This window comes from Gekko japonicus, unplaced genomic scaffold (assembly GCF_001447785.1).
Source record: "Gekko japonicus isolate JY-2015 unplaced genomic scaffold, Gekko_japonicus_V1.1 scaffold2513, whole genome shotgun sequence".
Taxonomy (NCBI): domain Eukaryota; kingdom Metazoa; phylum Chordata; class Lepidosauria; order Squamata; family Gekkonidae; genus Gekko; species Gekko japonicus.
Window position 1 is genome coordinate 245,308 of NW_015164270.1, and position 13,257 is coordinate 258,564.

Consider the following 13,257-nt stretch of genomic DNA (forward strand, 5'->3'; position numbering starts at 1 on the left):
TCTCCTGCTTGTGTGTCCCGTCTCCAGTCGCAGCAGCGGCGGCGGGACGAGGCCGGCTGCCATGGGGAGGCGATGGGGAGACGCGCCGCCGCCGCCCCGCAGCCTGGACAAGGGCCGGCGGCTCCTCCTCCGCCTCCTCCCCGGGTTCGGCGGCGCGGTGAGGGGGGAGAAGCGGCCGTAGCCGCGACGCATCTTCCTCCTCCTCGCCTTCCCCTGGAGAAGGGCAAAGGGACCCGCCATGGACGCGGCGTCCGCAGAGCTCCGGCCACCGGGCACGTTGGGACCGCTGGCTGCCATCTGCCTGGGTGAGTCGGGGCCACCGGGCAAGGGGGGGAGAAGAAGCCTTTCCCACGCAGTCCGGGTAGGAGGGCTTGGAGGGGGGTAGGCGATGTGCAGGAAGGCTTCCCCCCCCCCTTGCCCCCCTTTCGCACAAGCAAGCCCATGACTATATGTGGTGGGTGGGGAAGCCCCACTGGCTGTGTATCCGTGGGACTTACTCCTAGGTAAGCGTGCAGGCAGATTGCTTTGCGAGGGGATTGCACGCAGGCAGAGAGCTAGGAAGTGGAAAGAGAGGCGATTCAGTGGGGGAAGAGAGGAGACCAGGCAAACGCTTGATCCCCTAGGGACCGGCTGTTACTGGTTGCCCAGTTAGAGACTGGGACGAAGAAACATCTTCTGGTGGGGAAGAAAAAAAGAACCCCAAGCACATGCTCTTCAAAATATGTTAAATGGTTGGTGCAACAAGGAAAGGAACCTTTGCTGTTTGATTCAGATGTTATCATGTGTTGTAATCTCCTTGCTGATGTCTTGGTTTCGTCCTATTTTGTAATCCGCCTACTGATTGACTGAAAAGTTTTTTAAAACACATACTTGTGATCCACCGCAGCTCGCAGTGAGAAGGGGAAGCTGTAAATGAAAATAATAATATATGGAGTAGTCAGCAATGCAAACTGAGCATAGAGAAGTGGGTGACATAACGCTTAGCTGAGAGAAATGCATTTAGGGTTTAAATTGAACCCTTTTAATGAGTGTTGTGCATATGCCCAGAGGAAGATCTGTAAGGCAGGGGCATGGGGTGGTGGTGGGACTGGCACACAAATTGGGCATGAGAAAGGGAGTTGTCTCAGGTACGTTCCCTCGAGAGATGGCATAAAAGTCCTCTAAATGTGCACGTAACACCCAGCTAAGAGAAACGTATTCAGTGCTTGGATGAAAATCTTTTGATGTGCTGTACATATGCACAGAGGGCAGAGTGCACGCACAAAGCGTGCAAGGACAAGCATTCGGTGTACGCTGGCCATACTGAGTGTTTTTGCTTTTTTTTCTCTCTGCCACATGATAGGATACTGCAGAATGAAGTGACATCAGCCCTGTTTGTTCAACAAAAAACATAGATTTCTGCACCCAGATTATGCTTGGCATGGAAATGGCTCAGTGGGACAGTGTCTGTCATTGCATTAGTGACTTAGTGATCTTTGATTTGCCATTGAGGCTTTAACAAAAAATCTTATTGCAGCTGGAGATAGCAGATCTTGCAAAGTTAGTAGCTTATAGTCGGTAATGCAAGCCCGGTTGGTGGTTGCGTCTCACTTCTGTCGCGCAAACAAGTTAGCCTGCTTGATGTGGCGCCCATAACACTGTATACCGTCTGCCAAGGAAAAAAGATTCTTATAATAGAACATCGCCCTCAAGCCCATTTAAATGTAATAGAAATGCACATTGATAGTATTATTTCTCAGACAGAAGCCTTTCGGAATGGAAATGGTTTGCTATTTCACTGAAAAACCTCTTGATAATGCCATCATGAGGTAATAATGCAGATGTGCTTTTGCCAGCTTAAAAACTTGGTTTCTGTCACTTCTCACCTGTGAAATTGGATGGAGGAGTCTGAAAGGAAGGTTCCCAGACTTCGTGGCTATGAGTGTGTGTGCACAGAGTCTGCCTTTTGTGGTTCCCTGAAATCTGTAGTGTGTCTGTCAAACTTACGCAACTGGGGGTTTGACTGTCATAGTGTATATGTAGTTGTTAAACGGAATGCATTGGTGACTGGCAACAAAGATGTTGTGTTGATAAAAATAGTGCTGAAATCTTAGATAGGTAAAGTTTATACCCAGTTTTTGCAAGTCGGACCTTTCCCCTAGTTATTACTTTTACTTGGGATCTTCTGTTATAGAAAGAAGATGGAATGTATGGTATTTAACCAGTGTTTTCATCTTGTTGATGGTTCAATAGTGGCAGGAGGGGGGAGTCCTTTTTTTGCTTTGTTGTTGGGTGCTTTACCTCCCACTTTCCCTCCTGCCTAGAGCAATCTCCATTTCATGTTCCCAGCAAGTTTCTAGTTATGAAATTCAGATGCAGTATACATATCAGCCTCAGATTGTTTTATTGTACGTCTCTTCATGATGTTCTTGTATTTAAGACAAGGAATCCCTCCAATTTGCTAGGAGGTTCTTAATGTTCTTATCTAACTGTCCCCCTTCCTTTGCTTGCAAAGACAGACGCACTAGATGGGAAGAGATGCTGCAAGACAATTGGTGTTTGCTAATCATTTTTACCTCCCTTTTGCTGTTGATGAAGTAGTTTTAATGTAAAAGACTCTTCTGTTGGTGGAAGGAGTTTTTTCTCCAATGGAAAATTCCTCCCTTGGTAGAAAGGTATCTTTGGATCCAGTTCATGGTGAGCAGCAAGGAACCTAATACATTAGTTTCTAAATTGCAGGAGACTGAAGAATTTGGGTCCCAGATTATAAATGTGCAAGTGTCTAGCTTTCATTGGTATTTTAGAGGTCAAAAAACAAGATGTGTGCACTGTGCCCAGTACACGGCTCACTGTCTCTGCTCTAGTGCCTTCCGACAGTGCTTCCCCACCATCTGAAGCAGAGATGGTTTGAAGAGAGGTTTCAAGATTAAGGGACATCTAAATCTAACAGTGTTCCGTGCGCCTTGGTGTTTAGTCATGCCGGCCACATGACCACGGAAACGTCTTCGGACAGCGCTGGCTCTTCGGCTTTGAAGCGGAGATGAGCATCGCAACCCTAGAGTCGGATTCGACTGGCTTTCGAGCAAGGGAACCTTTACCTTTTTAAATCTTACGGAGTAAGGTTGTCAGTGTTAGATGGAGGAATTTGCACACCAATGCCGCCTTTGCAAATGGTCCCTTAGCTGCATTCATACATAACAACAAACCACGGTTGACTCTGTCCTTGGGTAACAGACCCCTTTTTATTCCAAATGACAGTCAGAATTTCTGTGATTCTGCTTCACTACCCTGTACCAACAGTGTAGGCTTAACTCTTTTGGAGGCCTTCCCCTGGAATCTCGCCCAGGTTGGCTGTCTGAATTCAGACACCGCCTACTACTTGGGGGATCCTTCCATCTTTTATGTTTGCAAGCAGTATGGTCTTTGCTGTGACAGACTTCTCAGCGTGGAACCCGTTCTCTTTCTTCTTCTCACTTCGAAAAAAGTTGAAAAAATGTTTTATTAACTGTTGGTGTCCCCAAATATGTTTCCCCCCCCTTCACCATTTCCCTCTATAAATATTCTTGTTTTAAATATGAAGTGATTTTGTCACAAAATATACTGAATAAAAATTGGCAAGACATGCAGTGTATGCATACAGAGAACGAACCCACCCACCCATTTGATCTCTCTCATTTTTTCAGAATATTTAAAACTGAGTTAAGAAAGCTCAGTGCAGTTAGCATGCTGTGGCAATGTGCGGTAGGCCAAGGCACTCTGTCTCTCACCCACCCCGATCCTCTCTCACATATAGATTTCCTACTCTCTTTCCTGGTTTGTTCTGTATCAGAATCGAGTGAACAAGAGTTACTAAGAATTTGCTCCAAAGCATGTTTAGAAACGGTGGGTTTAAGTAGGCTTACAGACCATATCTTCGATGGAAACTGTGGAGCTGGGTCCAGTGGTGCCCTTCGATTCACAGAAGAAATCCTTCCATTAGTGGAAGAGCACCTTTGGATCCAGTCCCATAATTTGGAAGCCAACTGGTTAGAAACTAAAATGGAAGGAGGAGGAGGGAATTCACACTTGAGAGGGGAGAGATGGAAAGCAGAAAGTGTGGAGGGGGAAGTACGTGAGCCAACGAGATGTTCTTGATCCTCCAAACCGTGCTTGGATCAAAATGTGGTGTCCGAACTGGGCCTGTGCCATTTACAGATACATTCCTTACACCCAGGGGTCATTTTGTAGAAAAAGAGCTAGGGGAACTCATTAGCATAACTCATTAGCATATGCCACACCCCCTGACATCACCGGAAGTGTGTCATAAGGCCACACACCCCACCCCCAACGGTCCCGGCCGCCGCCGGCCTTGCAGCTCCACTGCCGAGCCCCATGAGGGGCCCAGCGGTGGACCTGCAAGGCCGGCGGGAGTGCAAGGAAGCCCCGCGAAGGCCCTCCCTGGCCCCAGGCAGGCAGGGGTGGGGAGAGGCAGGGAGGAAGCAACTTACCCTCCCTCTTCTCCTGCCTCCTCCTGGCTGAATGAGGGCCGGAAGCGGGGCAGCCGGAAGCGGGGGGCGGGGCTTCGTCATGTGCCCCACCCCCCGTACCTCACCCGGGGGAACTGCGATCCCCCGCGATACCCCCCGAAATGACCTCTGCTTACACCATCTTAGTCCCTGCCCCTTTTCTTCTTCAGCCTAGTAGGTCTTGCCTCTTCCTTATTGTATAACACTGGAACCATTTTGTGGAGAGTGATTAATCAGACCTAGGGAGCCCTGACCTGGATGTCTCAAATTAACCCAATCTCTTCAGATTGTGGAAGCTGAGCAGGGTCGGCCCTGGTTAGTACTTGGATGGGAGACCACTAAGGAAGTCCAGGGTTACAAGACAAAGGGAGGCAATGGCAAACCACCTCTGAAAGTCTCGTGCTATGAAATCCGTACAGGGTTTGCCATAAGTCGGCTGTGATTTGATGGCACTTTCCACCACAAGGGAATCGTTCTGACTTGATTAGACTAGGAAATCTATGATATTGGAAGGCTTGATCAAGGATGGCAGACCTGATTATTTTTGGATAACTTCTGAGTAAAGTGGCTATCTCATGTAGTGTAGCACACTGGGATAGAGGTTTATTAGCGTGTGCCACAGCTGTGATTAAAGAAGAAAGAAACCCCAGCATAGGCTGTGAAGCTAATGAAATAATTGCTCAGTATCAGCATATGCATTAACTGCCTAATAAAATAATATGCTAATGGTAATACTAATTAATAAACATGTAGGGCTCACTCTGATGTCACTGCTATATCCCCATGCCATCTCTTAACTGCTTAGAAAATGGAAAAGGCAATTTTGCTACTTCACATCCTCAACTCTTCCAACTCCCCCCACTCCATCCATTGAAATGCTGCCAGTTTTTGAAGCTTGTTGGCTTCTTTTTTAGGGGTTGAAGTAGTGTGAGGTAGCACCGTAGAGTGGCTCTTTAAATGGCTGTATTTACTCAAATGCAAAACTAAATTTTTGCGAGATATATCATAAAAAGAGAGTGTTTGTCTTAAATTTGCATACAAGTTTCAGTTATGTCCAATAATAAACTTTTTGTGTGTGACATTTTTAGAAGGGCTTGTTTTACGTTCAAGATTGTCTTCCTTTCAAGTAAATATGGCACTATGGAGAGATTAAAAAAAATCCTTTTGTTCTGCTGTTACCGTGGTCAGACCTGTCAGCAACTGGCATAGCAAATTCTTTTCGTTAACATAAGAAAAAACTACTTCGGTTATAATACAGTATTATTAATATAACATAATTTGCTTTCAGTGAGATTGTTGTAGGCATTGTTTTGTGGATGTAGTCATTGTTCTTGTTAGACAAGATTTCAAATGTGGAAAATGTTAAATTTTTGCATGCTTGTATAATTGCAAATACAGCGACATATACCCTACAAACAGTGTTGATGCTGTAGTAAAATACAGATCTGCATTCTACTGTGTATGATTGTGTCATGCATGTCAGGGCTATTTTTGGGCAGGAACGCACAGGAACGGAGTTCCGGCTGGCTCCCAAGTTGGCCACGCCCAGCAGGAACTCATTAGCATAACAGGCCACACCCAACAGCAGAAACTCATTAGTTAATGTTGTAACGTTAATGCAGTACTTTAATTATTAGCGTTCAGAACGTGTCACGTAGGCTCACAACAACCCTGTAATGTAGGTGGTTATCACTATCGTCAGATTGAGGGATGGAGTGGGAAGGTGGCTGAGGCTGAGAAAATAGCGGGTTGTCTAAGACTACTTTGAGTTTGTTGCTAAAAAGGGATTCTTGAACTGTGGACCGTTCCCCTCCAGAGCTCACTCTTGGCCACTGTGCCAGTGGGTAACTGCGTTGGTCTGTGGAAACAAAAATAAATAGGAGTCTTGTGGTACTTTCAAGACTAACAAAATGGTACTCCTCTGCAGTGTTCCCTCTAAGTCGAGTTAATGTGAGCTAGCTCACAGTTTTTTAGCCTCCGGCTCATACGTTTTTGTTTAATGTTGTAACGTTAATGCAGTACTTTGATTATTAGTGTTCAGAACGTGTCACGTAAGCTCACAACAACCCCGTAATGTAGGTGGTTATCACTATCATCAGACTTCTGCTCAGAAGACTCCACAGCTAAGAGGGAACATTGCTCCTTTGTAAACTTTTGGTGGATTAGATCTATCTCCACCTCAATTTTGACCATATAAATGGGCAAATTGCTACCTTTCCAGTGCAATCCTAAGAAGAGTTACACTCTTCTAAGGGGGAGGAGGGATTTATACCCCGCCCTTCACTCGGAGTCTCAGAGCGGCTTACAAACTCCTTTCCCTCCCCCTCCCCACGACAGACACCCTGTGAGGTAGGTGTGGCTGAGAGAGCTCTTTCCAGAACTGCCCTTGAGAGAACAGCTCTGAGAGAACTATGGCTTGTCCAAGGTCATCCAGCAGCTGCAAGTGGAGGCGTGGGGAATCAAACCCGGTTGTCCCAGATTAGAGTCTGTGCACTTATCCACTACATCAAACTGGAGTCCAGAGGAGTCAATGGCTTTAGAAGGGTGTAACTCTGCCTAAGAATGCACTATTTGTTATTGTTCTCTTTCCTATCTAGAAAGCAGTATTAAAATCAATCAGTTGTTTAATCTCATCACTAGATACATTCTTTTTTTACACAGATACATTCTTTAATTAAGGCCATGTGAGGAATATAATGCTGGTTCTTGTTGGGAGAATGCGGTTATTTTTTACATTTCTGTTATATCTTTCTTCGATGATGGAACTTAAGACCGTGCACGCAGGGTTCCCAGGAGGACTCCCGTTGAGGTATCGACCAGACCCTGACTCAGTGAGCTTCAGCAGAGTTGCTGCATCCTGTGCCTTCAGACCATACCTTAAAACGCTGATGATTCGAAAATATTTCTGATTTTTGCTGTTCTGTAATTTCTAACAAATCCCCTTTTCTTTTTTTGTATTTCAAAAACAGTGAACCTCTTCTTTTCTGGGAAAATCGAAAGCGCTGTACCTTCATTAGGTAGGATATTCCCGTTTTCTATTTATTTATATTTCTTTCTTGTAACTCAAGGCAGCTTACATAGGGTACCTGAGTCGCCTCTCACTAGACCTTGACCAGACTTAGACCTCCTTAGCTTCAGCAAGTTTGCTACATCACTTGTTGCTGATAACTAATAAATCGCCTTCAGTGTGGAGGAGAAGGCACCTCTGGAATTTAAACCTGTGTAATGACTTTGGTATTGCGAGAGTTGGACTATAAGGAAGGCCGAGTGCCGAAGAATAGATTCTTTTGAACTATGGTGCTGGAGAAGACTCTTGAGAGTCCCTTGGACTGCAAGAAGATCAAATCAGTCAATCCTAAAAGAAATCAACCCTGACTGTTCCCTGGAAGGCCAGATAATGAAACTGAAGCTCAAATACTTTGGCCACCAAATGAGAAGGGAGCACTCACTGGAGAAGACCCTGATGCTGGGAAAGATTGAAGGTCAAAGAAGACGGGGACGGCAAAGGATGAGATGGTTAGACAGTGTCATAGATGCAACGAACATGAAATTGAGCCAACTTCAGAGGACGGCGGAAGACAGGAAGGCCTGGCGGGAGCTGGTCCATGGGGTCGCGAAGAGTCGGTCTCGACTGTGCGACTACCAACAACAAAAAAATTGCAGAACAGAGATCTGAAAGAAAGGTCAGGATCTTCCCTGAATCACCTTTCTTTTTCAGATTTATTCAGATTCACTTGTGGAACGCAGTTTCAGTATGGCAGTGCTCTTGTTCTGTTGCTTTTCACATCCCTTTAAAAAGAGAGAAAAACTCGTCTAAATTAATTAGTCATTCTGAAAAATAATTAATATGCAGTAAGTGATGCCAGAGCCAAGTACTGACTCTCAAAACCCTTTTCATTACAGCAATCTAATTTTAGGCTCTACATTTATTTATTTATGGTAAGTATAAAATCACAGAGAAAGCAGGGAAGGCACTGTCCACTTGAGTGTAGGAAGGGGAGAAGCAACTGCGTCAGCATTCAGAAAGGAGAAATTCCCTCATTTAGCAGGTCCTTTTACTCAAGATGTTGGGGCTTGAACCTGGAGCCTTCTGCATGCAGAGCATGTGCTGCAGTGCTGACCTGCAACCCATCCCCCAAATTCAGAAGTAACAGTATAGCGGCGGATCCCAAAAGTTGCTGCCATCTGAGAGCAATTTTAGAATATCTTTGTAAAAAATTCAAGTCCCGAAGGCCCTAATTTTAGGAACAAGGAAAACCAACCTCTTTGCAGAAGAACTAGGCTAGAAAACAATGTTGTAGTTATTTTGTGGTTGGCTATGAATTTCTTCTGGTTGCTAGGAGGCATTTCTAGTGGGTTTATGAGTGGGCTTTCGGCACTTTTCCCCCTCTTTTGGCAGATTTGTGAAAAATTCTTGATTATATTCACTTGACTGGCTCGTTTGGGGTGTTTGATCCCTTTCTAGAAGATGTCTGTTGAACTGCATCAAGGACAAATAATTTACAAAAGTAAAAAGGGCACGGAAGAATAATAAGCTAGCACTGAAAATGTTTAAAGACTGATGAAAGCTATGGTGGCAATATATGCATTTAAGTTTTAGCGCTGAGTATTTTTGTTGCTGTCATTAGCTTGCAGTGGAAAACCAGAACAGCACACTGAACGACGTGGAGTCATCTACAGCCCTTCCTGGCCGTTAAACTATCCTCCAGACGTCAACTGCAGTTGGTATATCCAAGGTGATAGGGGTGACGTGATCACTATTAGGTAAGATCAGTGATTGGTTTCTTTTTTTCACATTGTAGTCCTCTGTAGTGGAGATTCAGGTCCCGTTATGGACCTGTTAGTTTATAGCCTGTCTTTCTCTTTAAATAACACCCAGTCAATAAAAACAAGGAATAATACAATTTTCATAAAAATAGGTAAAACAACACTAAAAAGCTGATCAGTATTAAAAAAAATCAAGTGAAGCACATGTGTGAGTGAACTTTATCTTTCTCTTCCTCTGTGAAGTTAAATTTTTCAAGGGATAGGCTGAGAGATAATTGCCTATGTTTTCCTGAGACGTAAGCGTTGTTTGTTGCTATTTAAACAAAACTGGTAGATCTTTGTGCATGCTCGGTTCCTCCTTCCACCATACGCTCTTTAGAGGCTCCTATTTTCGTGGCAAGCTGCTGTTAAAGTTGAATAGTTTGCACTTTACCCCTCCATACCAGGATTCTAAGCCTGGCTTAGACCACAGATTGGAATTTGGGTTTTCTGGGAAAGAGCAAACCATAGTTTGTTGGTTCAGGGAGAATGGTTTGGTTCAGACACAACAAAACCATGTGTGATAATTTACAGAGGATAGAACCACCTTGGGATTTCTGTCGCTTTCCCACCTCCCCCACAGCACAAGGGGATTCCAGTGGGAATAAAAGTTTGAGAAGATAGACAACCTTTCCTTTTAGGGTACAAAACACTGGACTGTTAAGTGAGCAGTGCGGGGGAATAGTGATGGTCTCCTTTTTAAAACTGAACGAGACATGAGTTTATTTAAAACAGCACAACTGAAGTAAATATAAACAATGAACAAAGAGGAGTGTGACTGCATTTTTTAACCTTTCCAAGCAAGTTTCTTTCTGTTATACTCTTGTTAAACAGTTAGTTCAAGTAACTCTGTTCCACGACAGTTTCAGGACACAGTACTCAGCACACTGTCTCATTGTAGGGACCCTTTTCACCAGACTGTCTGCTCTAACTGCCATCTTGCAACCTTCAACTGACAAAATGCAGTTGTAAATATATATGTATATATATACACACACACACATACACACACACACTGTGGGCTTGTGTGCTTGCATGCCTGGAAGTCATGGTGACTTCTGGCAACCCCTAGTGGGCTTTGGACGTTACAGAGAGGTGGCTTGATGGCCTGCCTCTGCGTCTTCAGCCCTGACATTGCTTGGAGGTCTCCCTTCCAGTTACTTGCCAGGGTTGGCCCTGCTTAGCTTCCAAGATCTGACGAGATCGGGCTTGCTTGGGCTATCGAGATCAGGGCAATGCAGCTGTAAAAATCTTAACTGACTCCCGATCCTCTTGCATTGGCTCCCCCCATCGCTAGTTGGTTTGCTTATTTATTTCTCTCTCTCATACCATGCTCTAATTAAACTAATTGTGGTTACTGTGATCATCCAAATCTGGGCTGCTCCACTAACTGTGGTTTGTTAGAGTATATCAAACCAGTATATTGAAACCACAGTTTGAATTGTAGTCAGTCTTGGTTATAGTTTTGTATGACATATCACTGCTAACTTCTTGGTGTTGTCCTGCCTTATTTCCTGGAGCTGCCCTCCTAAGCAGGGAAGCCTTAAACAAAATATTTCCTTGGTATGACTTTTAATGCAGAGAGGGCAGAACGATCCAAATCAGATAATTAAAACCACCTGGTTGGATTTTTATGAAAAGGCCCAATTTTGCAAACATGGCTGTTAATTGATTTGAACAGAAGAATGCTTTTTAAGTAATCCCATGGGATGGTTGACACCCCAAAAAAAACAAACCAGGAGATGCTCACCATCATCATACAATATCTTTTGAAAAATCCTCTCTGGCCCCGGTCACACGGGGGGGGGGGGGAGCCGCGCAAAGGGGCGGCTTTTCAGCAAAATAGATGCATGGCGGTGGGATCAGACAGATCCCCGAGTCGCCGCGCAGTTGCTCCCCGGCACGATCAGATGCCGGGGGAGAAGCCACGGGACGGAGAGCAAGGCAGCCAGCTGCGCATGTGCGTGCATGCGCAGTTTGGCCGGGAGCCTCAAATGCTGCGGAAGAAGGGTGTGCTGGCGATCCCACGGCCACCCTTGCTGTAGAGCTTGATGTAGGTAGTACTCTTTTCTAGGTTCTTTTTTGCTCTGCGTTTCCCCCCGGAAAGGACGGATCGGGGACGGGTGCGCTACACTTCCCGATGTTGCGGTGTGATCGCGGCCGTTTGATGCGCCCCCCGATTCGTCCCTCTTGCGGGGCAAAACCTCCCTTGTGACCGGGGCCTCAGTTTCAAAAATTGTCACACAGCTGTCATTCACTTCATTAGTATCTGTGGACAAACTACCTGGTGGAGTCTGCCCCATACTACTTTAACAGAGACAGACACTCTGGTCTGTGTTTGCACCAGTTCTTCTGGACCTCTGTAGAAGCTTCAAGGACCTCAGGCTTGCAAATCAGGTTCTTTGTGCCTGGCGTAAGGTTACACACCCTGCCAGTAGCTGAGCTGGGAATACAACCAAGGTTTTCTAACTTCCTATTCTCTTGTTCTAAACAGTTAGGCAGAACGTTTTTAATGAGCCAATTAAGGTTTCAGCTGTAGTCACAGCCTGCCCTTATTTAGACTAGCAGACAACAGTGACTTCTCTTGTTTAATTGGGAGATACAGTTGCTTTACTGATAACATCAATAATTCCCTCCCCCCACATAGGGGAGCCAAGTTAGACATCCACCTCCTGCCAATTCCTGAACATTTCATTTAGAGCTGCTAACTTAAAAAAAAAAGAAACTTGTTTGCTTGTTGAAGATATGAATTTTTTGCCCTCCTGCCCCAATGGCACCCAGAGTGACTTGCCAGATTAAAACAGTATAACACCCTCCCCCAAAAGCATTAAAACAATGAGATAATAGCAGAAACAGCGCAACACACCCGTAAAAGCCAAATCCTTAGCAACGAAACTAAAAAATAATAAATCAGGCATAAGATTAAAGAATAACCATACCAACCCCCTCCTGACTGCTGAAAAAGGAGAGTCTAACAAACTTTCCACAGCCAAAACCATCTGAATCAAAATTAAATTATCCAGAGACAATATCAAAGCCCAGCAGTGAATTGTTGGTTTAATTAAAAGCCCACTGGAAAAAAATGTTATTTTTACTGATTTCAAGAAGGCCAACAATGGAGAACCTTGATTGATTTAATTAACCAAACTGTATATTTGATGAATTTGCAAGGCTAATTATAATCGACTAGGCTGCAGGCGGAGGGTAAGCTTTTAAGGCTGTTTGATTATAGGGAATGAGAGAAAGTACTAAAGATGGCTTTTCCTAGTAACAATGAATGATGGCTTCTATGTGAATTACATTAGAACTGCAAGAAGCTTTTCAGTGTGGCATATTGATAAAAAGAAACTTTACCCCCCAAAAAAATCCTTTGCCCAGTTCACAGTTTCTCAGCTGACCTACATCTATTATTTTGTGGTAGTCTGCACATGATAGAAGTTCCATCAAAGTCTGCCCTCTGAGGGACAAGCAACTTGCATCCTGCATCAATAAACGTTAGTTTATAAGGTGACTCTGGACTTTAGTTCGATGAAGTCAATCAAACATCATTTTTTAAAAAAACCAAACAACTATCAGTGACTCCTGTTTGTATTTCTGATAAGTACGAGTGCATCTCCCTTCATTTGTGCTGCTTTTTTTTCTCTTGGCAGTTTTAAGAACTTTGATTTGGAGGATTCCCCAAAGTGTTCAGTAGATTGGCTGATGATTGGGCCGTCTTCCAAGAGGGAGGAATACCGAGTGTGTGGATCCTTCATCCCTCCTTCTTTCATCTCTGCCAGGGATCATGTCTGGATAGTTTTCCACGCAGACCCCTCAAGTTCAGGGCAAGCTCAGGGATTCCGCCTGTCTTACATCCGAGGTAAAAGCTTGGCTTGTTCTAATTGCTCTGTCGATTTCTCAAACCTGGCTACCGAGCATAATTTATTCACTTAATTCGTTACATTTATATATTGGGGTGGGAGGTATT

At 44.6% G+C, this 13,257-nt stretch overlaps 1 protein-coding gene across 1 annotated transcript; it reads left to right on the forward strand.

Moving 5' to 3' along the window:
* Positions 1 to 32: 32 nt before the first annotated feature.
* LRP3 (LDL receptor related protein 3) lies at positions 33 to 13,149 on the forward strand (the record flags this gene model as incomplete). Its single annotated transcript, XM_015408736.1, has 4 exons — positions 33 to 305; positions 7,454 to 7,501; positions 9,113 to 9,248; positions 12,941 to 13,149. Coding segments are annotated over exons 1-4 (460 nt in total), but the record flags the coding sequence as incomplete, so codon positions are not given.
* Positions 13,150 to 13,257: the final 108 nt, after the last annotated feature.